Genomic DNA, 12,610 nt, shown 5'->3' on the forward strand with positions numbered 1-12,610 from the left:
TAGAGGTAGAAATCTATGATTGCAGCTTTTTCCAAATTCAGGAACCTACCTCCAGCAGGTCCTTCAGCAGAGTCCTAAGCAAGTCATCACAGGGCTTTAAAAGCCCTGCTTTTTTCTGTGAAACAGGGAGAGGAACCTCTCCAGGCATATTTGTGTATAAGGAAATTGACGGTTGAATAACACCTTGCGCACCTTTGTACAACTGCCAAGTCTTCACAGAATCACAGAATGGTTGAGGTTAGAAGTGACCTCTGGAGATCATCTAGACCATCTTCCCTGCTCAAACAGGGTCAGGTAGAGCAGGTTGCTCAGAACCATGTGTCCTGGCTTTGCTGGGATAGAATCATAAAATCAGTCTTCTGTTCAGGAAAGCTGCATTTCTGAGAGGACTGTAGCACCCGTTACCATGAGAACAAAGTTGATAAGACACTTTGCTTTAGTTCATGGCCAGCCATGATATGCGGGTGTCCATAGTGACCAAGGCCTCTAGCAGTCTGAGGTAGCCGGGTGCTAAAGCTGGGAGGGATGGCGGCCAAGGCAGCTGACCCAGGCTGGCCAACAGGAGGATTCCACACCATAAACCGGGGAGTCTGCTGGGAAGGGCTCTCTCCCCCGCTCAGTGGCTGCCATCCCCGGAGGGTCTTGCCCGTCGCTCTGCTCCCGAGGCCGGCTCTCCCTGTGCCGGAGCCGCGCTGCTCGCAGCGTCCGCCGACCAGCCCTCGCTGTGGGGAGCGCTCGGCTCGCCACCACCCCGCGGGCTGAGGATAGCTCTGTACTTTATATCGCTTTAGTACTGATATTAGTTCTATTGTTTTGTTAAATCTGTTTCTATTTCAACGCATTTGAATCCACGAGTTTCCTTTTTCCCCCAATTTCCCTTTCTCCCTTTTTGGGGGATAGAGCAAGTGCTTGCATTTAATCTGGAGGTGGGCTAAACCGAGACACCGTTTCCAGTGCGGTTTTGAGTATGCCCAAGAACTGAGACTCCACAACCTCTTGGTGACCTCTGTTGCTGACTACACACCAGATGCAGTACCAGGAGACTCTGAGAGTCCTGAAATGCAGAATCATCCATGGCACTGTCCAATCAGTCCCAATCCAGATCCTGTGACAAGGGGTAGGGGCACTACAGGCAAAATATACCTTGTGACGTCCCATGAGCTGAGGGCAGCTTCTTGCCACTCACAAAATGGAATCTGAAAACTAAGAATCTCTTCCAGATTTCCATTCCTGAGTAATGCTTACATTTTAAACTCTGTGTCTTCAAACAAAGAAGAAACAAACAGCCATTTAAACGGGAAAAATAAAGGAGGCCCTTGGGACTGAATTAGTCACTAATAATTGGTTGATAAACCTAGGTAGCTGCATCCAACCTCTAGGAAGATCATGTATATGTCTATGTATGTGGACACAAGCCCACGTCAGCTGTGTATAAGTTTGTGTGGGCACATGTTTGTGTGTGTGTAAACTAGGCTTCACCACATGTCCCCTTTCCCAAATTTTCTTCTCTTTCATCACAAAATGGCAACATCTGCTTAAGGGCTAGAAGCAAAGCAGAGGAGGGAAATCATCTTCTTTACCATATCCAAATTCCTGTATGTGGCAGAAAAACAGGATTGCCCTTGTATTGCAGGCTGAGGTCTCATTCTCTCAAGTGCAATCAAATAAACTACTGTTGCTGTGGAGCTTGTCTAAAAACATCTCTCTGCATTCTGCTCATTCAGGCCTTTTACGCCTGCTGTTCTCATTATTATGCTCTTGTTTTTTCAAGTGCCGAAATCTCACTCGGACATTTATAGTTTTATCTGCACTTGAATACACAATCAAATGCCACAGGCAGCACCAGCCGGTAGCTGAATCACATCCTCACCTACGTCATATTTTCAAATTCCAGCAGAAAACATTGATATCAAAGTGATCTGATGGCTCAAGCCCAGATGTTATGAAAATGGATCATGCAGAAGAGGCAGACTCATGCTGGTCTCCATTTACACCCTCTTCTCCCATTCACACTCTCTTTTCCTGAGCCTTTCATGGGTTCCAGGAATAAATATTGTTCCCAGTACATCTCCTTCCACCAACACTGCATCATTTAATTTGGTAGCAGTAGAAATCCTTTTACTGAGGCCACTTGTTTTATCATAGAATCATAGAATAGTTTGGGTTGGAAGGGACCTTTAAAGGTCATCTGCTCCAATCCCCTGCAATGAGCAGGGACATCTTCAACTAGATCAGGTTGCTCAGAGCCCCGTCCAACCTGACCTGGAATGTTTCCAGGGATGGGGCATCTACCACCTCTCTGGGTAACCTGTGCCAGTGTTTCACCACACTCATTGCCAAAAACGTCTTCCTTATGTCTAGTCTAAACCTACCCTCCTTTAGTTTAAAATCATTACTCCTTGTCCTATTGCAAGAGGCTCTGCTAAAATGTTTGTTCCCATCTTTCTTATAAGCCCCCTTTAAGTACTGGAAGGCTGCAATACGGTGTCTCCGGAGCCTCCTCTTCTCCAAGCTGACCAACTCTCCCAGCCTGTCCTCATAGGAGAGGTGTTCCATCCCTCTGATAATTTTTATGGCTGTTCTCTGGACTTGCTCCAACAGGTTCATATCTTTGTGGTGCTGAGGGCTCCAGAGCTGGATGTGGGACTCCAGGTGGGGTCTCACCAGAGCAGAATAGAGGAGCAGAATCACCTCCCTCAACCTGCTGGCCACGCTGCTTTTGATGCAGCCCAGGATACAGTTGGACTTCTGGGCTGCAAGCACACATTGCCAGCTCATGTCTAGCTTTTCATCCATCAGTACCCCCAAGTCCTTCTCAGCAGGGTTGTTCTCGATCCCTTCACCCACCAGCCAGTATTGATACTGAAGGTTGTCCCGACCCAGGTGCAGGACCGTGCACCTGGCCTTGTTGAACCTTAGGAGGTTCACATGGGCCCACTTCTCGGGCTTGTCCAAGTCCCTCTGGATGGCATCCTGTCCCTCAAGTGTGTCAACTGCATCCCTCATCTTGGTCTACAAACTTGCTGAGGGTGCACTCGATCCCACTATGTCATTGATGAAGATAGTAAAGAGTACTGGTCCCAGTATGGACCCCTGAGGGACACCACTCATCACTGATCTTGAGCCGTTGACCACTATCCTCTGGATGTGACCATCCAACCAATTCCTTATCCATCAAACAGTCCACCCATCAAATCCACATCTCTCCAATTTAAAGAGAAGAGTGTTGTGGGGGACTGTGTCAAAGACCTTACAGAAGTCCAGCTAGATGACATCTGTAGCTCTTCCTTTGTCCACTGACATAGTCACTCCATCACAGAAAGCCACTAGGTCAGTCAGGCAGGACTTGCCCTTGGGGAAGCCGTGCTGGCTGTCTTGAGTCACCTCCCGGTCCTCCATGTGCCTTTGCGTAGCTCCTAGGAGGGTCTGTTCCATGATCTTCCCAGGCACAGAGGTGAGGCTGACAGGCTGGTAGTTCCCAGGGTCCTCCTTTCTACCCTTTTTTAAACATGGGTGCAATATTTCCCTTTTTCCAGTCACCTGGGACTTCACCTGACTGCCAGGACTTTTCAAATATCATGGAGAGTGGCTTGGCAACTGCATCAGCCAATTCCCTCAGGACTCTCAGATGCATCTCATCAGGTCCCATAGACTTATGTATGTTTAGGTTCCTCAGGTGGTCATGAACCTGATTGTCTTTTACAGTGGGAAGAACTTTGCTCCTCCAGTCCTCATTTTGCAGTCCATCCACTGGAGAGGTGTGGGAGGAGAGATTACCAGTGAAGACTGAGGCAAAGAAGTCGTTGAGTACCTCAGCCTTCTCCTTGTCCCTGGTTACCAGTTTTCCAGTCTTGCTCATCAAGGGGGGTATGCTTTCTTTTTCCTTTTCATCTGCCCCATCACCATTCAGAAGCTTAGTAGGATTTTGGCCAGGCTGGAAGTTCCTATGCTGTTGCAGGGCAAAGAAGGTGATGCTCATAAGGAAGGAAATGCCACTTGAAGGGCTTGCTTGAGTAACATTTGGTTAAACTACACTTGTCCTTGAAGTGCAATACAAGAGGCTGCTTCAGACACAGGATGGCCACCAGCTGTCCTTTTCACTGTCCACAGAGAGGTGGCTGTTCCTGCCTCCACTGTGACGAGCCTGTTGTTTTTTTCATTGCCTTGCTGAACAGTCATGGTAAGTAAGGGGTGAGGCAGGTCAAAGGGGCTGCTGATGGCAAGCAGCAAGTGTCCGCTACAGTGCGGTCACATTGCAGACTGCTGTGCTCTGGCCACTGAGGGCACAAGCCTATTTACTAGAGTGGGGATTCCTTGTTGAAAGAAATCCTTCAGGGGTAAGCTTTCACACTGCATTTTGTTTTGTCATTCTGAGGTGCAGCAACGCACTTAGGACATGTGGCAAAGCCTCGAGCAAAGAAGCATCAGCAGCTGCATATGCCAGTTTATCCCCTCTCCACATGTTAAATGAAACTCAGGTGACATCCCTGTATTGTCCTTTTGTCAGTACTACCCAAGTACTCATAGTATCAGCATTGCCCTGGGGGAAGTTCCATGTGAGCTAGGCATTTGCTGTTTCAAGGTCCTTATCAGCCATCCCAACTCGATCTCTGTGCTACTAGACAGTGAGAGAGCAGGACATGGTCAAGATCTTAATGCTTTTTATCTTCCAAAATTTCAGGGTGGGGTTGGTCCCTCATTGAAGGAAAGACATCAATCCCAAGCAAGTTATCTAGTCTCTACCTATCAAGACTGGAGTGTGAATGGGAATTCCCTGAAGATGATCCAGCAATTAGTTTTGGACACTGAAGTCAGAAAGCTAGCTTAGACTAGGTTGGATGCCTTTCTTTGAAGAGGAAAAGAAACTTAAGTATCAGCAGAGATTAAGTGCAGCACTGAGCCTAGGAGGTTTGTGCGTCTGTTTAGGAGTGCCTGCATTTCAGGTCATGCCTGCTCCCCACTGTTTCCACAGCAAGTTCCAGACAGGGAATGTCTGCTTGAGACTCCTGTCCAATTCCTGGGCCAACTTCCCAGCAGAAATGATGGAAACCTCCACCTGAAAGGCAAGTTGCCACAGGCTGAAGTTTTTATTACACTATGGGCACAATGGAATTTGCAAATGCTGACAGAGCAAAGAACCATTTGTCATTTATTTATATCACCATTTCTGCCTGTGGAGCAGTTTTATGGGAGTCCATAGTCCCTTTGATGCTCTCCTCAGGACTGAAAACTCTCCTGCCATGTCCCAAACCCTAGGCTGGGTGTCTGCCAGCCCCATGTTTTCCCCTGCTCACTGGCACCTCCCCACTGTCGTTCATGGTTCAGAGGCAAATCCTGACTTTGCCCTTTTCCCATCTGTATCTTTAGCAAAGGCTCTGGAGTCTTTTTCTCTCTCTCAGTGAAAATAAGTGGTGTAAGCCTGAAGGTGGAAGGTATTGTCCAGAAATTTGAGATCAGCAGAAGTACCAGTTGGGCAAGTTAAAAACAGTAGCCAGAGCTTTTGACTAGAAGAAAGACAGGAAAAGATATGGGAGCAGAAGCGTTTTCTGTGTGAGTTGCTCCTCATTCTGTGGCATTTTTTTGCATGCCTTTTTTGATGCATACTTACTTGAAGAAGTAAGACTTGGGGTCTGGCCAGTGGCGTCATGGAGCCTGTGCATCCCTGCTCCCTGCTGGGCATTTCTTCCCATGAAGTGAAAAGAAATCCTCCCATCGCCTTACCAAAGGGGTCAGGATACCCTCTCGTCCTCCTGCGTGTAGCCATTCCTGCTCTCCAGCCCCAGAGAGATGAGGCAGGATTAATAATTGTGATCAATGTGTATCTTGTTTCCAGATACAGTGTACCAGAAGGTATTTTGTGAGTATGATATATGAGTCACTGTGGGATGCAGCAGAATTTTTTGGCCTTGCAGCTGTGGAGGTACAGTGTTCATCTTCTCTCAGCCTATAAAACATGCAGCCCAGAGATATGATGAATATGTTTCCCAAAAGCTCAAGTGGAAACTCCAGGGAAGTTCCTTGAAAGTGTTTCTAAAGAACAAGGCATCCATTTTGTTAGTTAAACAAAGTATGATAAACCTTCCAGATCTCTTTACCCCTTTTTCCCCTGCCCCTCCTCACTTTCCTGGCTTACTTCCAAAGCCTCTAAAGAGAGGATTGATGAGGGGCTGGTATTTGCTCAAACACCTGTTTTCAGCTTTGGAGTACCTAGCCTTCGTCACAACCTGTGCCAGTAGCTGGCAAGTTGATAGTCACATCTGGGGCCAGAGAGGACACAGACCAAGGGAAAACCAAGAGGCAAGGGTGGTCCGGGGATACAAACCCTTTGCAAGGGATGTATCTCATCTGGCTGTGCAGTGAGGGAACTTGCCTGGTGCTATGCGATGAGTTATCCCGCACTCATAATTCATCCCATGTCTTGCACTTGTCCTCTGCTCTGTTTATCAAACCTGCTGGTCCCGCTGCTGCCCAAAGACTGTATTAAATTGGTTCATCAATCACCTGGCTTCCAGCCACAGTCTTGCCAGGGAAGGGAAGCGAACGGATAGAAGTACCATAAAACTCCACAGAAAATATAATTTTGATTAGGAAAAGTGTTTACTTCTGCAGCCACTTTTAAGCCCACTAGAATAGGTGTTTGTATTCCTCACTACTTAAATTAAGGCACTTAGCTTGAAGAGGCTGTAGTGAACCAACCCCTTTGTGAGTAGGGCATTTGGATCTTCATTCTTACACCAGTCCTGGCTGCATTACCCTCCAAGAGGCAAGCATGATGGGCTAGTTCATACCAGGTAAGTATTCAGCCCAGTAATACTCATAGCCAGTGCTTTGCTTTTCAGGCCAAAGAAGTAACAAAAGCAAATATTGCTTTAGTGGGTCCAGAGCTGATTCTGAGCTCACAGAAATCCATTTCCAGGCTGGGTGTGAATGGCTGGACAAACACTGCCTTTGTACCATTTGGCACATCAGCCCCAGGGACTTGGCAAGGGCCCTGGTGGTGCACGTTACCTCATCCCCACCTCTAATTGAGCAGAAACGCCTGGATGGATGCAGGGATTTGTCATCTCAGGCAAGGCTTCTGCGTAGGCTGGGGTGCTTGTGGCACCCAGGGCTGCACAGAACATGTCCATCACAGGCACTGTGGGCGTCCAGGATGGGGCTGTTTAGTGAAAGTGGAGACAGCATCAGTCTAACACATCCTGCCTTGCACTAGTTTGCAGACTAGCACATCATAAGTGTGACCTAATTTTTAACCAAAATTTAGTGGGGTATTTCCTTACTCAATATTTTTTTGTGAAATGCATTACTTTTTTTTAATTAGCTAAAACTGATTTTTTTTTTTTTTTAATTTTCTGAGGAATTTTAACCACTGTGGCACTGTGAAAACATTTAGCATTTGAACCAAACCCATGCGTTGAAAAGAAAGAATGAGTTTGTTTTGATGCCTGAGGTCCCAGTCTTGTGGCTGGCAGCAATTACCAAGAAGGGTCCACAACAGATACCGCTCTCTGTACTTGTACCTCTTTTGAATCACTGTGTCTGCTTGTCTGCCTGTAGTGTTTGACTGGGGGCTTAGGTAGCCAGTCCTTCTAAGTAGGCAACTTTTATCTTTCAGCTAACAGTACCCAAGGTACAGACACTATGAAGACAAGTGAACACCTGACCACTGTCTGCATTTAGATGTCTTGGTTTCTTTTTAGGTTTAATGGCTGTTGCTTCCACCTTTTCTACCACATCAAGGAAAAGCCAGTGAGACTGGGTCTGACTGGACTCTCTGATCTACACAAGACACTTCTTGTTCTCCAAACATGGAGTTTGCTAGAGCACAGGCATCCCTGGCATGGAAGCTCACAGAATGTCACTCCTCTGTGTTAGGCATCAAATGGGCTGGATCATAAGCTGTTGGATGGGTACCAAAACCAAGGAACTTCCTCAAAGTGCACAGAGATACAAAAGATCTGATTCTTGTTTAAAAAAAAAAAATCAAGAAAAACTGCTTATTAGTTGTCAGATGCTAACCTATTAAAATTGGCCTCAATTGCATTTTGTATAGTAACTATTTTCCAGATCTGTTTAGCTTAAACCTGTAGAAATGCTGAAATTTGCATATAGTGACATTGAGGAGTAATGGGATAGTTTTGCTAATTAGGGAACAGCAACAAAGAATTTTCTTAGTGATGAGCAGATCCTTGCAGACTAGTCTTACACTGATGGAGGATGGTTTCTGTGTTGATGATTTCTCCATCTCAATGGAAACCTTTCTGAATGAAGTAAAGGAGGAATATAAGATTGTCCATCCCATGTGCCCTTACCGATGCACTCTACATTCAGCATTTGGTATAGGAGGGATTTGATTTTGCTAAGTCACAAAATATGCATTACGTTAAAAGAAAACAAAACACACTCGGATTAGGTAATTTGTTGGAAACTAGAACTTCTGTGAAAGTGCAGGCCTGCTCCCCAAGCAAAATCAAGCTATATCATAATGACAGGAGCTGCAAAATTCAGCAACTCTCTGGCAACACGTGACTAACACATGACATCTGGTCTTGGATAGGCTGAACATTTTAATGAGAACCTGGATTTTCACCATGGGTACAATCCTTTCACAAAGGTCACGGCTGTCATCAAAGAGCTCATCGAGAAAAAAAGCTGTTCTTTGTGAGCAGGTTTGTTGCTAGGTTGAAGATCCTATCAGAAAAAAGGCTATTAGTGCTTGACAAATCAGGCTTCTGAATCCCTTTGGGTCTCTCAACACATCATTTTGGGTAAATCTGACCTCTTATTGAATCCAATCAAGACACACTGTCAAGTTTTCAGATTATTTGACATTTTGGTTAATGGTTCCTTTTCCCTTTGAGTTTCCATCTATTTTTAAGTGAAAAATACTGTTTTGAAACTGTACAAAGTTTAATTTAAAAGAGGTCAACCCAAAGTATTTCAGAATTTTCCATAACATAACACGACATTTCAGATATGTCAAATTGAAATGCATTTTTGAATTTCCCCTCCGTTTTGGGGGTTGAAACTCTTTACCTCAGTTTATACAAAGGCTCAGGTAGCTTCAGTGCTGTGCATTTACCTTTGTCTGACAAATCTGACCTAACTTCTGTAAATAGGAGCCTCTCCGTTCAAGCCTTTTATTAATGCAGTGATCGGTAGCAGATGCAAAGAAAAACTTTGAGGAGAGCTGAATGACCAACTCCTTCTATCTGCTTTCCTTGCCGAGACTTTTAAGCGACCCTAAGAAATATTTCTGTGATCCCCAAAGCCCCTGGCATTTTTCTGGAAAGGGCTCTTCTTTTGAGTATTTGCAGGTCACAGACAAGAAGCTCATGAAATCTGTGGTCACCCTGCTGAGAGGCCTGGCTAGACATCCTTTGTGAAGTGATTAGGATGCCTTCCCCATCTAAAGGACATGACGCTAGATGTAAACCTGGGAGTTGTTTATATGTTGCTGTTTTGAAATGATCATTTTCCTCCTGCCTGTAGCCTAGTCTCTCTCTCTTTTAATATATATTGTTTGACATTGTTTCTTCCTGAAACATTTATAAAGTATTATGCTTAAAAATTAAGTTGATGAATGAGAAGAGATGGTTGTCCTAATAAAGTAATTGACAGAAAGGCCAGAAGACTTTTTTTCAGCATGGAATCTTGTCATTTGGCTGCTGTAAATTGCTCTGAGTAGCAAGATAGTAAAAAAAGACAAAAATAGAGCAATAGATGACACTGAAGCAGAAAATGCCCCAGCAAGTCAAGCATTTGTGGAGAAATACCATTAAAGCATTACAAATTCCTCAGTCATTGTAATGAGGGAACAAAGACTGACTCAGAACTTATGGAGCTCATATGCTTCTACAGGACCTTTTGTGTAAGTGACAGATCTGTTTCTGGCTGCCAGGTGACCCTGCTGATATCACATCATGGTCTATAAAAATTACGTCCTACTTTCATCACGCTGCAAGACTGAGACCCACTGAAATGGTATTAGGTGGTCTTGTCAATGGGTGGATTAGTCCTGTCCAATTTTAGCTTTTCTTTGCCTGTTTCGAGCAGGGTTTTTGCTTTGTTTTGGCTCCTGGGCTTGAAGGTTCCTAGAAGGTGTGTTAGAAGAACTGATGTTTGAATACTTCTCAAACTCCAGATGTAGCTTTCTGTAGTGGCCATCTCGTTGATGTCAGTGTGACTGTGGGATCATCACAGGAGACAATCCCTACTCAGCTGCGATTCTGCTTTCTGTGTTCATTACTGACAGCTGTCCTAACAAGCTGTAACTTTGTGAGGTTCGTTGTGCTCAAGCCTAAATGCCTTGCATATAACTTTGGGAACTCCAGCTGATACGGCTGAATTCAAGGCACCTGCTTGGGCATGCAAAACTACATACAAGATGTGATAGAATTACCAGAGCTTTGGATTAGTCTTCTGAGCTCCTGGGAACCATAGCAAGAGACATGAAAGCCACTTTAACACCATCAAAATGGAAACTCCTCCTCCAGCTCACACATCCAGCTGAATGCACCACCCCCAAGAGAGAAGACCATGGCTCCAACACCAGTGGTCTCACTAAACATGTTCGTCATCCCTCTGATAATCAAAGGAACTGCCTCAATAGTATGCCTAAGTGTTTGTCTGAATCAAGGCTGAAAGACTGTCTACTAGTTCTCATTTCTAAGGTGATTGTCCTGCACTGAAGCTCAGGCCTGAGGTGGACACAAGGTAGCTGGTGGTGTCTGGCCTCTCTGTGGTGGTGAACCTGGGCCAGTCATTTCACCTAGTATGCTCAAAAGCACTGCACTGGAGGGGAAAATTCATCCCCTCTTGTCTTTGTCCAGGTAAGAACAGATCAAACATTCCACCTGACTTGGAAGAACTTCTTTGTGCAAGTCGCACATTTAAAGGGCTTTTCCCTTATTACCTTTCCCAGCCAGGCTGGAATACATCCACTTCACAGAAGCAGGACTGTAGCTGTGTCTGTAGCTGTCCATGTTCTCAGGGGAGGCTGAGCCATCTCAGAAGTCATTGTGATGCATAGTATTAAATCCTAGGATACGTTTAAGCTTCAAGGCGCTTAAAAGTACCATTTGACATGCTATTGGTTTAATCGTCATCCTAATTGTGTGCAAATAATCTAATTCAACTAAAAAGTATCTGATTTCCAACCAGTTTACTGTCATATCCCAGGATCATGTTTCAGCAAAGAAATGAGCATCACATCCTCATTTCCACATGAAATAAATAAATATATTGCATTGTTGTTGTTGTATATCTTGCAGACAAACAAAGCAGTAGCCAAGGGGGACTTCCACCATGCAAGCTCCAGCTCCCGGCGAGCACTCTTCCTGGCTGTCCTGTCCATCACAATCGGAACTGGCATCTACGTTGGGGTGGCTGTGGCTCTTATTGCCTATCTGTCCAAAAACAATCACTTATGAGCCTCAGGAAAGGGGAGAACCAGCCACCCAGCACCTGCACTGCAGAACTCCCCAGCAGATCAGACTGCATGATTTTCCAAAAAGATCAAGAGACAAACAAACACCTTCTGGGGGCAGGTACAGGATAAGATGGGCTTGTGCATTATTGTAGGGTGGAAAGCTGGCTGGGGTGGGGACAGTTCCATCATTTGTGATGCACAAGTCTTGCTTCTCTTCATGAACCCCCATACAAAAAAGAAAGAAGGAAAAAAAGAGAGAAAGAGTGAGAGAGAAATAAAAAGAAAAGAAAGAGAGAGAGAAAGGAAAAAAAACCCAGAAGGAAGGCAGTTGGGGGAGGTGTGGAGAGGGGTGTTTTGCCTTTGCCTTCTTTGCAATATGGTGTTTACAAGAAGCTGGCCAACTGAGCTGTTCTCTTAATACCTTCCTGGTCACCTGAACTTTGCAGCCAGCATGAACTTGTGCTTAGTTTGCTTGCTAAGCACGGCACTGAGATCTGGGAAAGCATGGACAGTAGCTGGTTTTCTTAAAGAGCAATATAATATCAGGAGGAAGGATATGTTTTCTTTTTTTTGAATGCAGGACTCATTTGCCAAATTGCGAAGCAGAGATCTCAGCGTAGAATGGTATTGCCTACTCTTCTTGTGTGAGTAGGTTCCCATGGAAGGAGAAAAGGAAATTAAAAATATTTTTTCTTTCCTATCCTTTTTTTTGGATTAAGATGTGACCCACAGGCCCACCCAATGCAGAACAGCTGAGGTTACTGCATGACTTGGCCCCACAGACTGAGTGTGAGGTTGAAGTAGCATGGGATCCATTGTAAAATTAATTCCTCCATCCAGTCACATTGTGATAATGGCACATTCCTGTGGCATATTGCTCATCTGGGTTGCTCCGCCTTATCGTGGAGACCTGCATAACAGTCAATGCAAGAAACATGGGGGAAAAATGCAAACTGAAATACTAATCAATTTTAAATTAAAAATCAAGGTAAAGCATGGGAATTAACCAGGGGAAGGAATGCTTCATACGTTTCTGAGGTACTGCTCATACACAGAGCAGTGAAGGAGACCACTCAGATTACAAGCTCACAGCTCATCCGTGGTCCAGGGACACAGCATAGCCATGGAGAGACAAAGCATGTCCCACGATAATCAGCGCAATGGTACATTGTAAGGGAA

The 12,610-nt window shown here is 45.1% G+C and overlaps 1 protein-coding gene across 1 annotated transcript in view; it reads left to right on the forward strand.

Annotated features, from left to right (window-relative positions):
• Nucleotides 1–12,183, forward strand: part of SYNDIG1 (synapse differentiation inducing 1) — a gene marked incomplete at its 5' end in the record, with an annotated part of 76,663 nt that extends 64,480 nt beyond the window's left edge. Inside the window, one exon of the mRNA XM_081997150.1 lies at nt 11,274–12,183. Coding sequence (XP_081853276.1) covers nt 11,274–11,432 — 159 coding nt within the window. The 3' untranslated portion in view covers nt 11,433–12,183. The remainder of the gene's footprint in view (nt 1–11,273) is intronic.
• Between the last annotated feature and the right edge of the window lie 427 nt (nt 12,184–12,610).

Source organism: Phaethon aethereus (assembly GCF_964289735.1).
Source record: "Phaethon aethereus genome assembly, chromosome: 3".
NCBI classification, from domain to species: Eukaryota; Metazoa; Chordata; class Aves; order Phaethontiformes; family Phaethontidae; genus Phaethon; species Phaethon aethereus.